At 43.1% G+C, this 15,020-nt stretch overlaps 1 protein-coding gene across 2 annotated transcripts in view; it reads right to left on the bottom strand.

Annotated features, from left to right (window-relative positions):
* Positions 1–749: 749 nt before the first annotated feature.
* slc39a13 (solute carrier family 39 member 13) overlaps positions 750–15,020 on the bottom strand; it is a 63,110-nt gene continuing 48,839 nt past the window's right edge. Inside the window, exons 8-10 of one of the 2 annotated variants that reach the window (XM_087996819.1) lie at positions 7,935–8,067; positions 6,639–6,738; positions 750–2,515 (exon numbers count right to left, since the gene is read on the bottom strand). In XM_087996819.1, the coding sequence (XP_087852945.1) occupies positions 2,443–2,515; positions 6,639–6,738; positions 7,935–8,067 (306 nt within the window). In that variant the 3' untranslated portion in view covers positions 750–2,442. The remainder of the gene's footprint in view (positions 2,516–6,638; positions 6,739–7,934; positions 8,068–15,020) is intronic. The other variant, XM_087996820.1, reaches the window with a different exon arrangement.

Genomic DNA, 15,020 nt, shown 5'->3' with positions numbered 1-15,020 from the left:
TCTCCATGCTGACCAGGTTTCATAAATTGAAGAGTCCCAATTTTCTGCGTTTGGCCTGTGTCCCTCAAGCAAAGTAGCCCCAGCTCCTCCAATTTACTGAAGTTTCTCATTGTTGTGCTTCATGAACCTTTTCTATATGCTCTAGGCAGGATGTGAAGCTGTTATAAAATATGGTGCCCTGAGCTGGATGTAGTTCTCCAGTTGAGGCTGAACAGAGGTAGATGACGGGAAACTTCAGTAAATAAAACTTCAAGAATGAAAACAATTGTAAAGATAACATGTAGATAATTATTATACATGATTCCAGGATTGTCATATGGTCATTGAAACGCTGTTGAAGTTTATTCACTGGCTTAAAAGGAAGTGGGAACATAGTTCATGCTGGTGCTTTAAATGCAGCACTTGCAGAGACCGGTAAAGAGCTCCAGGTTCGCTTACTGTACAGTACAAGTCTTGAGACCCAGGGTCTCCATATACAATGTGGATGGGAATCAATCTACAGCTGTGGCTGAGGTCACAATAAACCAGGAGTCCAAGACTGAAAGGCATAAGGGGTAATGCACACCAGTCTCACTGTACTCAAATCTGTCTTGGCTCTGTCTGGGTATGTACATAAGGCCAATTCAATCTGGCAACTGAAATACTGACAAACTGCACACAGACACTAACATCAAAATCTAGAGGGGTTGAATCTCCCCATGCATGAGCTTTGATCTTTCAGCTCTGGGTTTAAATCAGACACACATACATGACAAACTGAATATGCATATTTTATTAAATATTTCATGCTAAATATTTACAAGTAAAATGAAAATACATAAAATTTTTTAAAAAGAATGAGGAAAATAAAATCTGTGCCTGGAGATAGGAGAAAGTGCAGAGAGCTTCATTTTATCGCTAGGTCTGTATATAGCTGTGAGGTGCTGAAGATCTCAGTCGCGTGCAATGAGCAACAGCCTCACACTGGAGCAGACAGCACCAATAACACTAACAGCTGGTACTAACAGTCGGTCCATAGCCCTCATCTGAGCACACAGACTGAGGAATGTCTTTACTTCCTAACACAGTAACTGATTCCATTAGTATGGCAGTGCCGAGCAAAAAGGTTTGATTTTGCAGATGGCATAGTTATTGCACTGTAGTAAATGGGCAGATGCCACACACCAAAAGCATAGTTATGGTTGTAAACCCCAAATGATCTGGGAAACTGCACATTGCTTTTGGTTTTGCTATCTAACCGCCGCAAATACTATTATCATATGTCATGTGCAATCTAATTACAAGAAGTGTAGAAATCTTGGTGACAAGTAATAATTTGGCAAGTAGGATATGACAGACACACAATCGAGAGACTCAGATAATGTATGGGAAATAGGATTGGGGGGGGGTCAGGTGTGTAGTGTTTGAAGACTAATATCGAGGGGATTAGACAGACAGTTTTTGGGGAACAGGATTGAAGGGGTCAGACAGTGTTTGGGGAATAGGATCGAGGGGGTCAGACACACAGTGTTTGGCAATTAGAGTCAAGATGGCCTGACAGATAGTGTTTGCGAACAAGATCAAGGAAACTAGACAATGTTTGGCAAACGAGATCGGGGGATATACGGCAAACTGATAGCTTTTGGGGGGGTATTTGGAGAGAGCCAGTGGGAAATTGAGTCGGTTCGAGTCAGTTCCTCTTGGGTTTATTGCTGTTTACATTCTAGTAATATAATTGAAAAGGGAGTCATTAATCCTGATGTTATCAGGACAAAATGACAACTATTATTGATGATTTTGTTCTGGGGGAGCTTACTGACCCCTGTCGACTCCAGTACACGTCCACACTGACTTTGGATTTTTGACTTTGGCAGGGCATAGATTCGGGCAGACCCATCTAAGTGGAAGCACTGCAGCAACAGTATTTACTGCAGCATCACAGTGCTTTTAACTATTGATGTCTGACCTGTGTCAAAAAGCAATGGCAAACTCCAGATTACAATCTCATGTTAACAATGTAACAGCAATTGGCAAGGTTCACCTGTCAACATTTCCTATGCTACTTTTGAATAAAAAGTGTGATGTAAGGGCCAGTCTGTGCAAATCTGGAAATCAACATGGCTGAGCACTTATAACAAAGCAACAACTTGACTCATAACGTAAGCTGAGGAGTTCGCTGTCTGACAGTGAAGCACCATCAATTTATGTAGTGGCTGTTCCTAGTTGTGCAACATCTGGCTTATTGCAATTTTCTTTGGTTCAGCATTTTACTGCCGGTTACGAGTCATTTAGCAAGTCTCCGTGACCAAACTCAGTTTCCAGGAGACATGGGGTGGGGGAGGAACGACAATGGTACAGTAGTTCATTTTGCTGATCAATGGCCTGAAGAAAGCTGGCTGCAAGTTACCTTTCCCTCGGTGATACTGAAACAGCCTACTGATCCAGGATAATCCAGGGCCTCAGTTAAACAATAGCAGAGACCAGCATCATGACTCCAATCCCACAGCACAACAATAACACCTGACACACAGAGTTCCTGCAACAGAATCAGAGGTCAAAATTGCAGCAAATTAAAAGAGAATCCGTCAAGTACAAATGCAATGCGCACAATTCCCTACCTGTCAGAACTCCACTTCTTTCTTCACAATTATCGACTGCTTTGATAGCTGATGCATAGTAATCATTGCGGGCCTCAACACAAAGGTTACATCTCAGCTTATTTTAACACAGAGGACAATCCATAGCCAAGCTCGCAGCCAAGGCACAAACAACAGATTAGGTTAAATCCTACAGATTTGGAGATGCTGGTGTTGGACTGGGGTGTACAAAGTTAAAAATCTCACAACACCAGGTTATAGTTCAACAGGTTTAATTGGAAGCACACTAGCTTTCGGAGCGACGCTCCTTCATCAGTGACTATCACCTGATGACGGAGCGTCGCTCCGAAAGCTAGTGTGCTTCCAATTAAACCTGTTGGACTATAACCTGGTGTTGTGAGATTTTTAATTTGTAAATCCGACAGAGGTTGGGAAAACCATCCCGATCAAAGCAAACCTCCATGACTAGGCCTGCATAGCAGTGACTACACTTCAAAGTAGAATACAGTACTTGTGAAGCACTTTGGGATATTCAGAGGACAAGGAGCTACATGAATGCAAATCTTAATCAAATGATTCTTCACAAATTCACAAGTAAGCAGTGGATTTGGACTCACTAAAGGTCACCTTAGCTTTTTCAAACATTCCAAATCCCCCCCTCCTTTTGTGTGTGAATCAATGTAAATTCATGGAAAAATAAAGTTATGCTTTGGGTGGGAAATGCTATGTCAGGACTAATTATGTCATGTACAGATAGGTTGCTTAAAACTCCTTCTACAGTGTAGCTATCAAACAAAACCAGCACAGCTACAGCATGAGGTTAGATCCAGAGTAAAGCTCCCTCTATACTGTTTCCATCAAACATCCCAGGCAGATACAGTATCATTGTATGAAAAGACAATCCCACACTGGCATAACATTCATGATGACGGGTTTCTAAAGCATTGGGAAGCTAATGAAACATTTTTAAAATGTAGACACTTATGGAAAAATTTCCTCAAACAGAAGCACTAAACAGATAATTTCCCATTATAATGTTTGCTGTGACCAGGACACTTGGACAACATATTCTGAACCTAAAACAAATGCAAAGTTCTGCAGGTTCCGGCAATCTAAAGTAAATACAAAAAGTGGTGGAAATATTCAGCACATCTGCCAATATGTGTGGACAAAGACAGAGTCAACACTTCATTACAATGGCTCTAACATTGAGACCATCAACCTGAATTACTATTTCCCTCCCAACAGACACTGACTGAACTATGGAACATTTCCAGCATGTTCTATTTTTGTAACTCACCCCCAACCTTTGAAGAGTTGACCTTAGTGAATCATATACACATTGTCCCATTTTTGTACCTGATCTCTGGATCTACTAGTACCTGGAACTTGGGTGAGACTACAAAACATATAATTATGAATTAAAACATGATCAGACAGACTTTCACAGCCAAATATAAGGATGGTGGAGAGGCTGAAAATGAAACACAGAAACAGCAGATTGGTGTAGCATTAGGCCAATTGGCCCTTCAAGCCTCCGCTACCATTCAATACGATCCTGGCTGATCATGCAATCTTAGTATCCCATTCCCACCCTCTCCCTATACCCCTTGATCCCTTTAGCTGCGAGGGCTATGTCTACTTCCCTCCTGAATATATCTGATTAGATTAGATTAAAATAGATTCCCTACTGTGTGGAAACAGGCCCTTTGGCACAACAAATCCACACCGACCCTCCGAAGAACAACCCACCCAGACCCATCTCCCTCTGACTTATGCACCTAACACTATGGATAATTTAGCATGGCCAATCCACCTGACCTACACACCTTTGGATTGTGGGAGGAAACCCATGCAGACACGGGGAGAATGCGCAAACTCCACACAGACAGTCGCCAGAGGCAGGAATCGAACCTGGGTCCCTGGCACTGTGAGGCTGTAGTGCTAACCACTGAGCCACCCTGGTACCAACAGGATCCTGTGGGAGAGAATTCCATAGGTTCACAACTAAGTAAAAAAATTCTTCCTCATCTCAGTTCTGAATGGCTTACCCCTTATTCTTAGACTGTGACCCCTAGTTCTAGACTTGCCCATATTGAGAACAATCTTCCTGCATCTGGCCTGTCCAGTGCCATCAGGATTTTATATGTTTCTATGAGATCCTCCCTCATTCTTCCAAATTCGAGCAAATACAAGCCCAATTGATTCAGTCTTTCCTTGTATGTCAGTCCTGCCATCCTGGGAATCAGCCTGTGAACCTTTGCTGCACTCCTTCAATAACAAGAATGTCATTTCTCAGACTAGAAGACCAAAGTAATATTCAAGGTGTGGTCTCACCAAGGCCCTGTATAACTGCAGCAAGACATCCATACTCTGATACCCCAATCCTCTCACAATGAAGACCATTAGCTTTCCTCATTGCCTGCTGCACCTGCATGCCAACCTTCAGCGATTGTTCCACCATGACACCAGGTCTCATTGCATCTCACCTAAACTGCCACCAGCTTATTCAGATAATTTGCTTTCCTGTTTTTATGAGCAAAGTGGATAACCTCACATTTATCCACATTACATTGCATTTGCCAAGTGTTTGCCCACTCAGACAGTCTGTCCAACTCACCCTGCAGCCTCTTAGCATCCCCTTCACAGCACACTGCCACCCAGCTTAGTGTCATCTGCAAATTTGGAGATATGGCATTCAATTCCTTCATCCAAATCTTTAACATATATTGTGAACAGCTGCGGTCCCACTGAACACTGCAGCACCCCACTGGTCAAGGTCAGCCACTTTGAAATGGAACCCTTTATTCCAACTCTCTGTTTCCTGTCTGCCCAGCAGGTCTTTATCCATGCACTGCTGTTTGTTTCTGAATATGCCCCATTCTATATGGAGCTTAGCCAGAAGAACAGGAAGACCCCTTATCTGTTGCTTACTTGGACCTTCAAACAATATTCTTCATCCTTTCATGCCAGACAACTGCTGGATGGAGTTTGTCTGGAAATACACATCTCTGCGCCTACTTTGATTGTGCTCCCAGATGAATCCATTTTGACCTGCAATCTAGCAGCCAAATTTGATCTCTCAGCAGTGAATTCATTGTTTGCTAGACCTGTCCTCAGAGAAGGTGAGTCTCCAGCAACAAGCAGGCTGCTACACATCTACTGAAGTGCAATAAAGAGGCAACAGAACTACATGTGGGGCACACAGAGTCAGGTTTGCAGGTGTTCAATCTCTGCCTGACATGAGAAAATAGTAGATGGCATCGGAGCTGTTCTTGGAGACTCAGTCACACTGCCTGTTCACTACAAAGCAACCAAGCTACTGCACACTGAAGTCCACAATCCCACTTAATACACCCATACTCTCATGCATCCCTAAGCAAAATCAATCTGCCTCAGCTCATTCCTCCAGTACGTGGGAGTTCAAGAGTTCAGCTTTGCCAAGAGGCCAGGATAATTGAATGCTGTCCTCTGTGTCAGCATTATGGAGTCAAAAGATTAAACTGCTTCACGACAGTCAAATGTAGACACAAGTCTACAGCCTATATTAAAACTCTTCATATCTATATTTCTCTGTGCACTACATTCAACCTGGCAAAGTCATCCCTCAACTGCATCACTTTCAGTTCCTCAGCCTGACCTGCAGAGAATCTCCTGAGCTTCAGACAATTTGATTGCATTGTTTCTCAAACTGCCACAAGTTTGTCCAACCACAATTGACTGATAAATAAGAGTCTGCAATAACCTACAGTCATGAAGATGTCAAGTAAGAGTTTAACTATTGTAGATGCCTGTGGGTTGCTTCAAGTTACTAACTAATTAATTATATCAACAATTAGCTCAGACACTATTTGTAGAAGTACACATTCCAGGTGTGGTTCCAGCACCATTACAAAATAGCATTGTCGCTGAGGTAGTAGCTTGGCAAACACCCATGGCCACTATTAACATTATGCATGAGGATCACTAAGCTCATTTAATTTTCTAATAGAAAGGAAGAAGCAAGTTTAACATTATCCCTCTGCCCAACATTTCCAGAATCTATGCAGAATGGTTCCTTACCACACATCCTTTTCTTGAAGGAGGTCAGGTACCACAGAAACCAGAGCAATGTACAGAAATCCACCTGAAGTAAATGGTAGAATCCAAGCTACACTGTCCCCTGAAAGATTTCAGAGTTAGATGCATTAGAATTATAGAGATATGTTGTTGAGTCACTGACCATACCTTAGAATTCAATGTGTTAATGAATACATGTAGATAGATATTTTTAACCAATCTCTTCAGAGATAGTATTATACTTGAACCGAGGCCTCAGAAATAAAACACTACAAGTGCACCATAAAACTCCATAATCACAGGTAAATGACCAAAAGGAGGCAGCAGGCTGCAATCAACTTTGAGAGGCAGGTAGGTGCAGAGAGAGGAGGGACATGGGAAGTCAGAGAGGAAGGGGCAGAGGGTCAGAGATAGATGGGTAGGGAGGTCAGAGAAGGAGGGGAAGTTCAGAAAGGGAGAGGATATGGGAGTGGTCAGAGAGGAGGGTGATAAGGAGGAAAGGATGACAGGGAAGAAACAGGAGGGAGGAAGCAGAGGGGGAAGGGATGGAATGGACAGAGGGAAAGAATAGGGAGGACAGAAAGGAGTGGCTGGGTATGGGCATGCGGTGATTCAGAGAGGGAGGGGTGGATAGGGTTATAGAAGGGAGAGGATAAACATGGTGTACACATGCAATAAAGGCAACTGCACAACAAAGAGAACTTAGAGAGATTGGGAATGGAGAGAACCCTGACTAACATGAGATTGGAGGAGAGGTCCCCGAAGTTGGTGGAGGAAGGGAACAGGTCACAGAGGGAGGAGGCAGGGGAAATGCAGAAGGCTCAACTGGAGGAGATATGGAACAGTGACAGAATCCAAGAAGAAATGGAGATGTGGGGCACACATGGAGAGGACCCAAAGTCAGTATTTGGGTCAGGGAAAAGGACCCAGTGAGATGGTGTGCATGCATTGAAGAGACCTCAGAGGGAGGGGCGAGGTTAGATGGGAACCAAGATTGAGATTGAGATGGATTGGGGTGAAGGAGACAGAAGGGGAGGTGGTATGTAAAAGATCTGTTGATTGGGGAAAACAGTGAAGAAGGAGAGCATGTTTGCAAGCAGTGGGAAATGGGATCGGAGGAGGAATGTAGAGAGAGAAAAGGGAAATAAGGGTGAGAATGGTGTGAGAGAGAGAGGTAAAAAAGAAAAGTACACTTCTGGTTGGGCCTATTTTAAAAACAACAAAAAGAGAACTATTCAGACTCCTTTCCCCCAACAATACTGTCAATGCCTAACTTACATTCAGAAAATTAAACAGTACCTGCTCCTTCTGGAGACTCTGCACACATGGCAAAGCATGCCCCCAACACTCCTCCAAATGCAGTTGTCAACTGCATTTTCGCTGCACTCCACCGATCAAAACCTGCCCTGAGCAGGATGGCAAAGTCTCCAACCTGTGGATTAATACAATGAAACAGTCATGTCAGGCCTACTAGTAGCCATTTTGTACAGTGGAATGAGAATTAATCTCTGGTCAAAACAATGAGGCACAAGAAAACCGCTGACAGGTAGTTCCTGTGAATGTACAGGCATACCCGTTGTAAAAACTTTTCCAGGTGAAGCAATGATTTACACACACTTCCTTTAATGTTATTACTGTATTCATTGGAATGTCATGGCTTGCATCTTCAATCTACAGTTCAAAATGACTGACTTAGACAAGACAGCATGGAACAGCTGAAGAAGAGCTGGTACAGGGGAGAAGGACTCACATTTTTGAATCATTGGAATCTCTTTTGGGGTCAAAGTGACCTGTACATTAAGAGGTGATTGCACCTGAATTGGAAGGGGACTAATATACTGGCAGGGAGATTTGCTCAAGCTGCTCAGGATTTAAACGAGTAAGGTGAGGGGAGGGGGGGTGGGGGCAGAGCAACAGTGAGGAAAGAGATCAATTAGAGACTGGTAAAATTGAGAAAAGGAGGAAGTCAAGCAGTCAGGGCAGGCAGAAATAAAGCAGAGAACAAGGTTGGACTGATAAATTAAACTGCATTTATTTCAATGCAACAGGCCTAACTTGGAAGGCAGATGAACTCAGGGCATGGTTAGGAACATGAGACTGGGATATCATAGCAATTACAGAGATGTGGCTCAGGGATTGAAAGGACTGGCAGCTTAAGGTTCCAGGATACAAATACTACAGGAAGGATACATGGGGGGGGGGGGGGGGGGGGCGAGAGAGGAGGTGGTGTGGCGTTCTTGATAAGGGATAACATTACAGCTGTACTTAGGGAGCATATTCCCAGAAATACATCCAGGGATGTTATTTGGGTAGAACTGAGAAATAAGACAGGGATGATCACCTTATTGGGATTGTATTATAGATCCCCTAATAGTCAGTGGGAAGTTGAGAAACAAATTGGGAAGGAGTTTACAGTTACCCATAAGAATAATAAGATTGTTACGATAGGGGATTTTAACTTACCAAACATAAACTGGGACTGTCATAGCGTTAAGGGTTTAGATGGAGAGGAATTTGTTAGTTGTGTACAAGAAACTATTCCGATTCAGTATGTGGATGTATCTACTATAGGTGGTGCAAAACTTGACCTACTCTTGGAAAATAAGGCAGGGCAGGTGACTGAGGTGTCTGTGGGGGAGCACTTTGGGGCCAGCAACCCTAATTCTATTAGTTTAAAAATAATTAATGGAAAAGAATAGACCGGATCTAAAAGTTGAAGTTCTAAATTGGAGGAAAGCTAATTTTGATGGTATTAGGCAAGAACTTTCAAAAGCTGACTGGGGGGCTAATGTTCACAGGTAAAGGGATAGCTGGAAAACGGGAAACTTTCAAATGAGATAACGAGTGTCCAGAGGCAGTATATTCCTGTTTGGGTGAAAGGAAAGGTTGGTAGGTATAGGGAATGCTGGATGACTAAAGAAATCGAGGTTTTTGTTAAGTAAAAGAAGGAAACATGTGTTAGGTATAGACAGGAAAGATCGAATGAATCCTTAAAAAAGTATAAAGGCAGTAGGAATATACTTGCGAGGGCAGCTGCCAGGAGGGCAAAAAGGGACAGGATATAGCTTTAGCAAATAGGATTAAGGAGAATCCAAAGGTTTTTTATAAATATATTAAGGACAAAAGGGTAACTATGGAGAGAATAGGCCCCCTCAAAGATCAGCAAGGCAGCCTGTGTGTGGAGCCACAGCAGATTGGGGAAGATACTAAATGAGTATTTTGCATCAATGCTTACTGTAAAGGAGGATATGGAAGATATCAAATGTGGGAAAATAGATGGTGACATCTTGAAAAATGTCCATATTACAGAGGTGTTGGTGCTGAATGTCTTGAAACGCATAAAAGTGGATAAATCCCCAGGACCTGATCAGGTGTACCCTAGAGCTTTGTGGGAAGCTAGTGAAGTGATTGCTGGGCCCCTTGCTGAGATATTTGTATCATCGATACTCACAGGTGAGGTGCCAGAAGACTGAAGGTTGGCTAATGTGGTGCCACTGTTTAAGAAAGGTGAGAAGGAAAAGCCAGGGAACTATAGACTGGTGAGCCTGACATCAGTGGTGGGCAAGTTTCTGGAGGGAATCCTGAGGGACAGGATGTACATGTATTCGGAAAGGCAAGGACTGATCAGGGATAGTCAGCATGGCTTTGTGTGTGGGAAATCATGTTTCACAAACGTGTGGGCAGCACGGTGGCTCAGTGGTTAGCACGTTTGCCTCACAGCGCCAGGGACCTGGGTTCGATTCCAGCCTCAGGCGACTGTCTGTGTGCAGTTTGCACATTCTCCCCATGTCTACATAAGTTCGCTCCGGTTTCTTCCCACAATCCAAAAGATGTGCGAGTTGGCCATTCTAAATTGCCCTTAGTGTTCAAGGATATGCAGGCATTAGTTAGGGGTAAATGTAGAGTAAAAGGATAGGGGAATGGCTCTGGGTGGGTTACTCTTTGGAGGGCTGGTGTGGTCTTGTTGGACCAAAGGGCCTGTTTCTACACTGTCATGATTCTATGATTGAATTTTTTTGAAGGAGCAATGAAGAGAACTGATGAGGGCACAGCAGTAAACATGATCTATATGGACTTCAGTCAGGCGTACGGCAAGGTTCCTCATGGGAGACTGATTAGCAAAGTTAGATCTCATGGAATACAGGGAGAAATAGCCATTTGGATACAGAATTAATTCGAAGGTAGAAGACAGAGGGTGATGATGGAGGGTTGCTTTTCAAACTGGAAGCCTGTGACCAGTAGGGTGCCACAAGGATCGGTGCTGGGTCCATTGATTTTCGTCATTTATATAAATGACTTGGATGTAAACATAGGAGCTTTAGTTAGGAAGTTTACAGATGACACGAAAATTGGAGGTGTAGTGGACAGTGCCAAAGGTTACCTCAGAGTACAACAGAATCTTGATCAGCTGGGCCAATGGGCTGAGGAGTGGCAGATGGAGTTTAATTTAGGTAAATGCGACATGCTACACTTTGGAAAAGCAAATTACAGCAAGACTTATAGATTTAATGGTAAGGTCCTGAGGAGTGTTGCTGAGCAAAGAGACCTTGAAAGTCAAGTTGCAGGTGGATAGGATAGTAAAGAAGGTGTTTGGTATATTTCCTTTATTGGTCAGAGCATTGAGTATAGGAGTTGGGAGGTCATGTTGCATCTGTACAGGACATTGGTTAGGCCACTTTTGGAATATTGCGTGCAATTCTGGTCTCCCTCCTTTCAGAAGGATGTTGTGAAACTCGAAATGGTTCAGAAAAGATTCACAAGGATGTTGCCAGGGTTGGAGGATTTGAGCGGGACACTAAATAGGCTGGGACTGTTTTTGCTGGAATGTCGGAGGCTGTGAAGTGACCTCATAGAGGTTTATAAAATCATGAGGGGAGGTCAGAACTAGAGGCCATAAGTTTAGGGTGAGAGGGGTAAAATATAAAAGGGACCCAAAGAATAACGTTTTCACGCAGAGTGTGGTGTGTGTGTGTGGAATGAGTTGCCAGAGGAAGTGGTGGAGGCTGGTGCAGTTATAGCATTTAAAAGGCATTTGGATGGGTATATGAATAGGAAGGATTTAGAGGGATATGGGCCAAGTGCTGGCAAATGGAACTAGATTAGATTGGGATATCTGGTTGGCACGGACAAGTTGGCCAAAGGGTCTATTTCTGTGCTGTACATCTCTATGACTCTATTAAAGTCCACAGGGATTTTTAAAAATTATTCCACCATGGAATGTGGGCTTCACTATCAAAATTCATCATTTGTTTCCCATCCTATTTGCCCCGGGAAGGCGGTGGTGAACCTCGTAATTTAATAGCTAATATAATCAATACTGTGCAGCCCAGCTCAGCACAGAGGAAAAGACAAGTCTGAAATAGTTGTCAGCCATGAAGTGCCAAGTGCATGATCCATCTCAGGTTCTTCCAGAGGTCACCAGCATCACAGATGCCAGTCTTCAGACAATTCAATTCACTCCACTTGTTGTCAAGAAAACACTGGGTATTGCAAATGCTGTGGGCATTAAAAGGCTTTTGCTCCAGAACTAACCGTGTCCCTGGCCAAGCTATTCCAAATAATTACAACATTGCCATCTACCCAGCAACATGGAAAATCGTTCAGTTTCTATACACAGTAGGACAAATTCAACCTAGCCAATTACTACTCTATCAGTCTACCCTCAATTATTAGCAAGTGGTGAAAGATAGAGTAATCAAATTGCACTGATCATGAGTAATCTGCGCACTGTCAGTTTGGGTTCTGCCAGGGCTACTCAGCTCTTAATGCCATTGGTTTAAATGCTAATGGCTATCACTTTCACTCTTCCACTCACCTCTGGAATTCAGATTTTTGCTGACCAAGATTATAGCCAATGTTGGATCGGAGTATTTATGGCAAATCATAAAAAAAGTCAGCGTTCTTTGATTTAGTTAGATGGGATTTGTCCTAGTTTTCATAGGCAGTGCCTATCTGTGGAATTGTCAGGTGGATCTGATGTTGTCAGGGCCACCTGACAACATCAGATTGTAATGTCTTTGTAATGTCTAAGAACTACTTAAAGTGCTGGACATGCAGTGAATCAAATTGGCCAAAAACTAACATCTTTGATCGTGAGGATTTCAGGGGAACCCCAATGTCAAACAATGCTTAGCATTTCTAGCTGAAAATGCTTCAGTTTTGACCTTTGCACTGATGTGCTGGCCCTCCTGATCATTGAGGATGGGAATACTTAGGAAAGGTCATTCGCCCATTCTATGGTTAATTGCTCACTACCATTCACAACACAACATATGGCAGATCTGTTTGATGTAGGATTCTTAGCTACGTCTTCATGTTCCATATCCCTTCAGTCTAACTCATCCATGCCAACCAGATATCCTAAATAAATCTGGTCCCATTTGTCAGTATTTGGGCCATTCCTTCTAAACCATTCCTGCTCATATCTCTATTCAGATGCATTTTTAAATATTGTAATTGTATCAACCTCCACCACTTCCTCTGGCAGCTCATTCCATACGCACACCATCCTCTGTGTGAAAATGTTGCCCCTTTGGTCCCTTTCAAAACTTTCCACTCTCACCTCAAACCTACGTCCTCTAGTTTTGGACTCCCCCAGCCCAGAGAAAAGACTATCCTTAATCAGTCCTTGCCTTTCCAAATACATGTAAAGCTATCCTTCAAGATTTCCTCCAACAACTTGCCCACCATCAATGTCAAGTTTACTGGTCTATACTTCCCAGGCTTTTCCTTATCAGCACTCTTAAATAGTGGCACCACATTAACCAAACTCCAGTTTTCTAGCACCTTGCCTGTGGCTATCAATGATACAAATATCTCAGCAAGGGGCCCAGCAATCCCTTCCCTCTCTTCCCACAGAGTTCTAGGGTACACCTGATCAGGTCCTGGGGATTTAAGCCATCCAGCACCTCCTCTGAAATATGAACGTTTCTCAAGATGTCACTATTTCCCCACATTCTTTATCTTTCACATCCTTCTCCACTGTAAACATTTTTCAAGATGTCACCACCTATTTCTCCACATTCTGTATCTTCTGAGTCCTTCTCCACAGTAATTACTGATGCAAAATAATCACTTCATATCTGCCCCATTTCCTGTAGTTCCACACAAAGTCTGCCTTCTGATCTTTGAGGGGCCCTATTCTCTCCCTAGTTACCCTTTTGTCCTTACCGTATTTATAGAATCCCTTTGGATTCTCCTTAACCCTATTTGTCAAAGCTATCTCATGTTCCCTTTTCGCCCTCCTGATTTGCCTCTTAAGTATACTCCTAACTGCTTTTATACTCTTCCAAAGAATCACTCGATTTCTGCTGTCTATACCTGATATATGCTTCCTTCTTATTCTTGATCAAAACCTCAAATTTCTCCAATCATCCAGCATTCCCAATACCTAGCAGTCTTGCCCTTCACCCTAACTGGACTCTCGCTATCTCATTTTTAACGGCTTCACATTTTTTTACTCTACCTGTAAACATCCACATCAACTTTTGAAAATTCTTGCCTAATACCGTCAAAATTACCCTTCCTCCAATTTAGAACTTCAACTTTTAGATCCGGTCTATCTTTTTCCATCACTATTTGAAAACTAATAGAATTATGGTTGCTGGCCCCGAAGTAGTTTGCCACCTCTAATTTTGGTGTCACCTGCAAACTTACTAACTATACCTCTTATGCTCGCATCCAAACCATTTATATAAATGACAAAAAGTAGGGTTTGGAAGGTTTGGAGGGATATGGGCCAGGTGCAGGCAGGTGGGACTAGATCGGGTTGGGATATCTGGTCGGCATGGGCGGGTTGGACCGAAGGGTCTGCTTCCATGCTGTACATCTCTATGACTCTATTACTCTAAGTCACAGCCAGACCAATCACAAATCATTCTACTGAACCATTTACTGCAAGACATTGATATCCCCAACCCAAAGAATGTTTTGGACCACTGCCACTAAGTGCTGTTCAATACAGAGCAGTATTGATTCATCTGCTGTACAGGACATTGGTTAGGCCACTGTTGGAATATTGCATGCAATTCTAGTCTCCTTCCTATGGGAAAGATGTTGTGAAACTTGAAAGGGTTCAGAAAAGATTTACAAGAATGTTGCCAGGATTGGAGGATTTGAGCGATAGGGAGATGGTGAACAGGTTGGGGCGGTTTTCCCTGGAGCATCGGAGGCTGAGGGGTGACCTTATACAGGTTTATAAAATCATGAGGGACATGGGTAGGATAAATAGTCAAAGTCTTTTCTGTGGGGTGGGGGACTCCAGAACTAGAGGATGAGAGGGGAAAGATATAAAAGAGACCTAAGGGGCAACATTTTCACACTGTGGGTGGTATGGGTATGGAATGAGCTGCCAGAGGAAGTGATGGAGGCTGGTACAATTGCAAC

This window comes from Chiloscyllium plagiosum, unplaced genomic scaffold (assembly GCF_037043375.1).
Source record: "Chiloscyllium plagiosum isolate Xiang-an unplaced genomic scaffold, Cpla_swu_hap1 HiC_scaffold_18, whole genome shotgun sequence".
NCBI lineage: Eukaryota > Metazoa > Chordata > Chondrichthyes > Orectolobiformes > Hemiscylliidae > Chiloscyllium > Chiloscyllium plagiosum.
The sequence above is the reverse complement of the archived record's forward strand: the minus strand, read 5'-3'. Positions and strand labels throughout refer to the sequence as shown.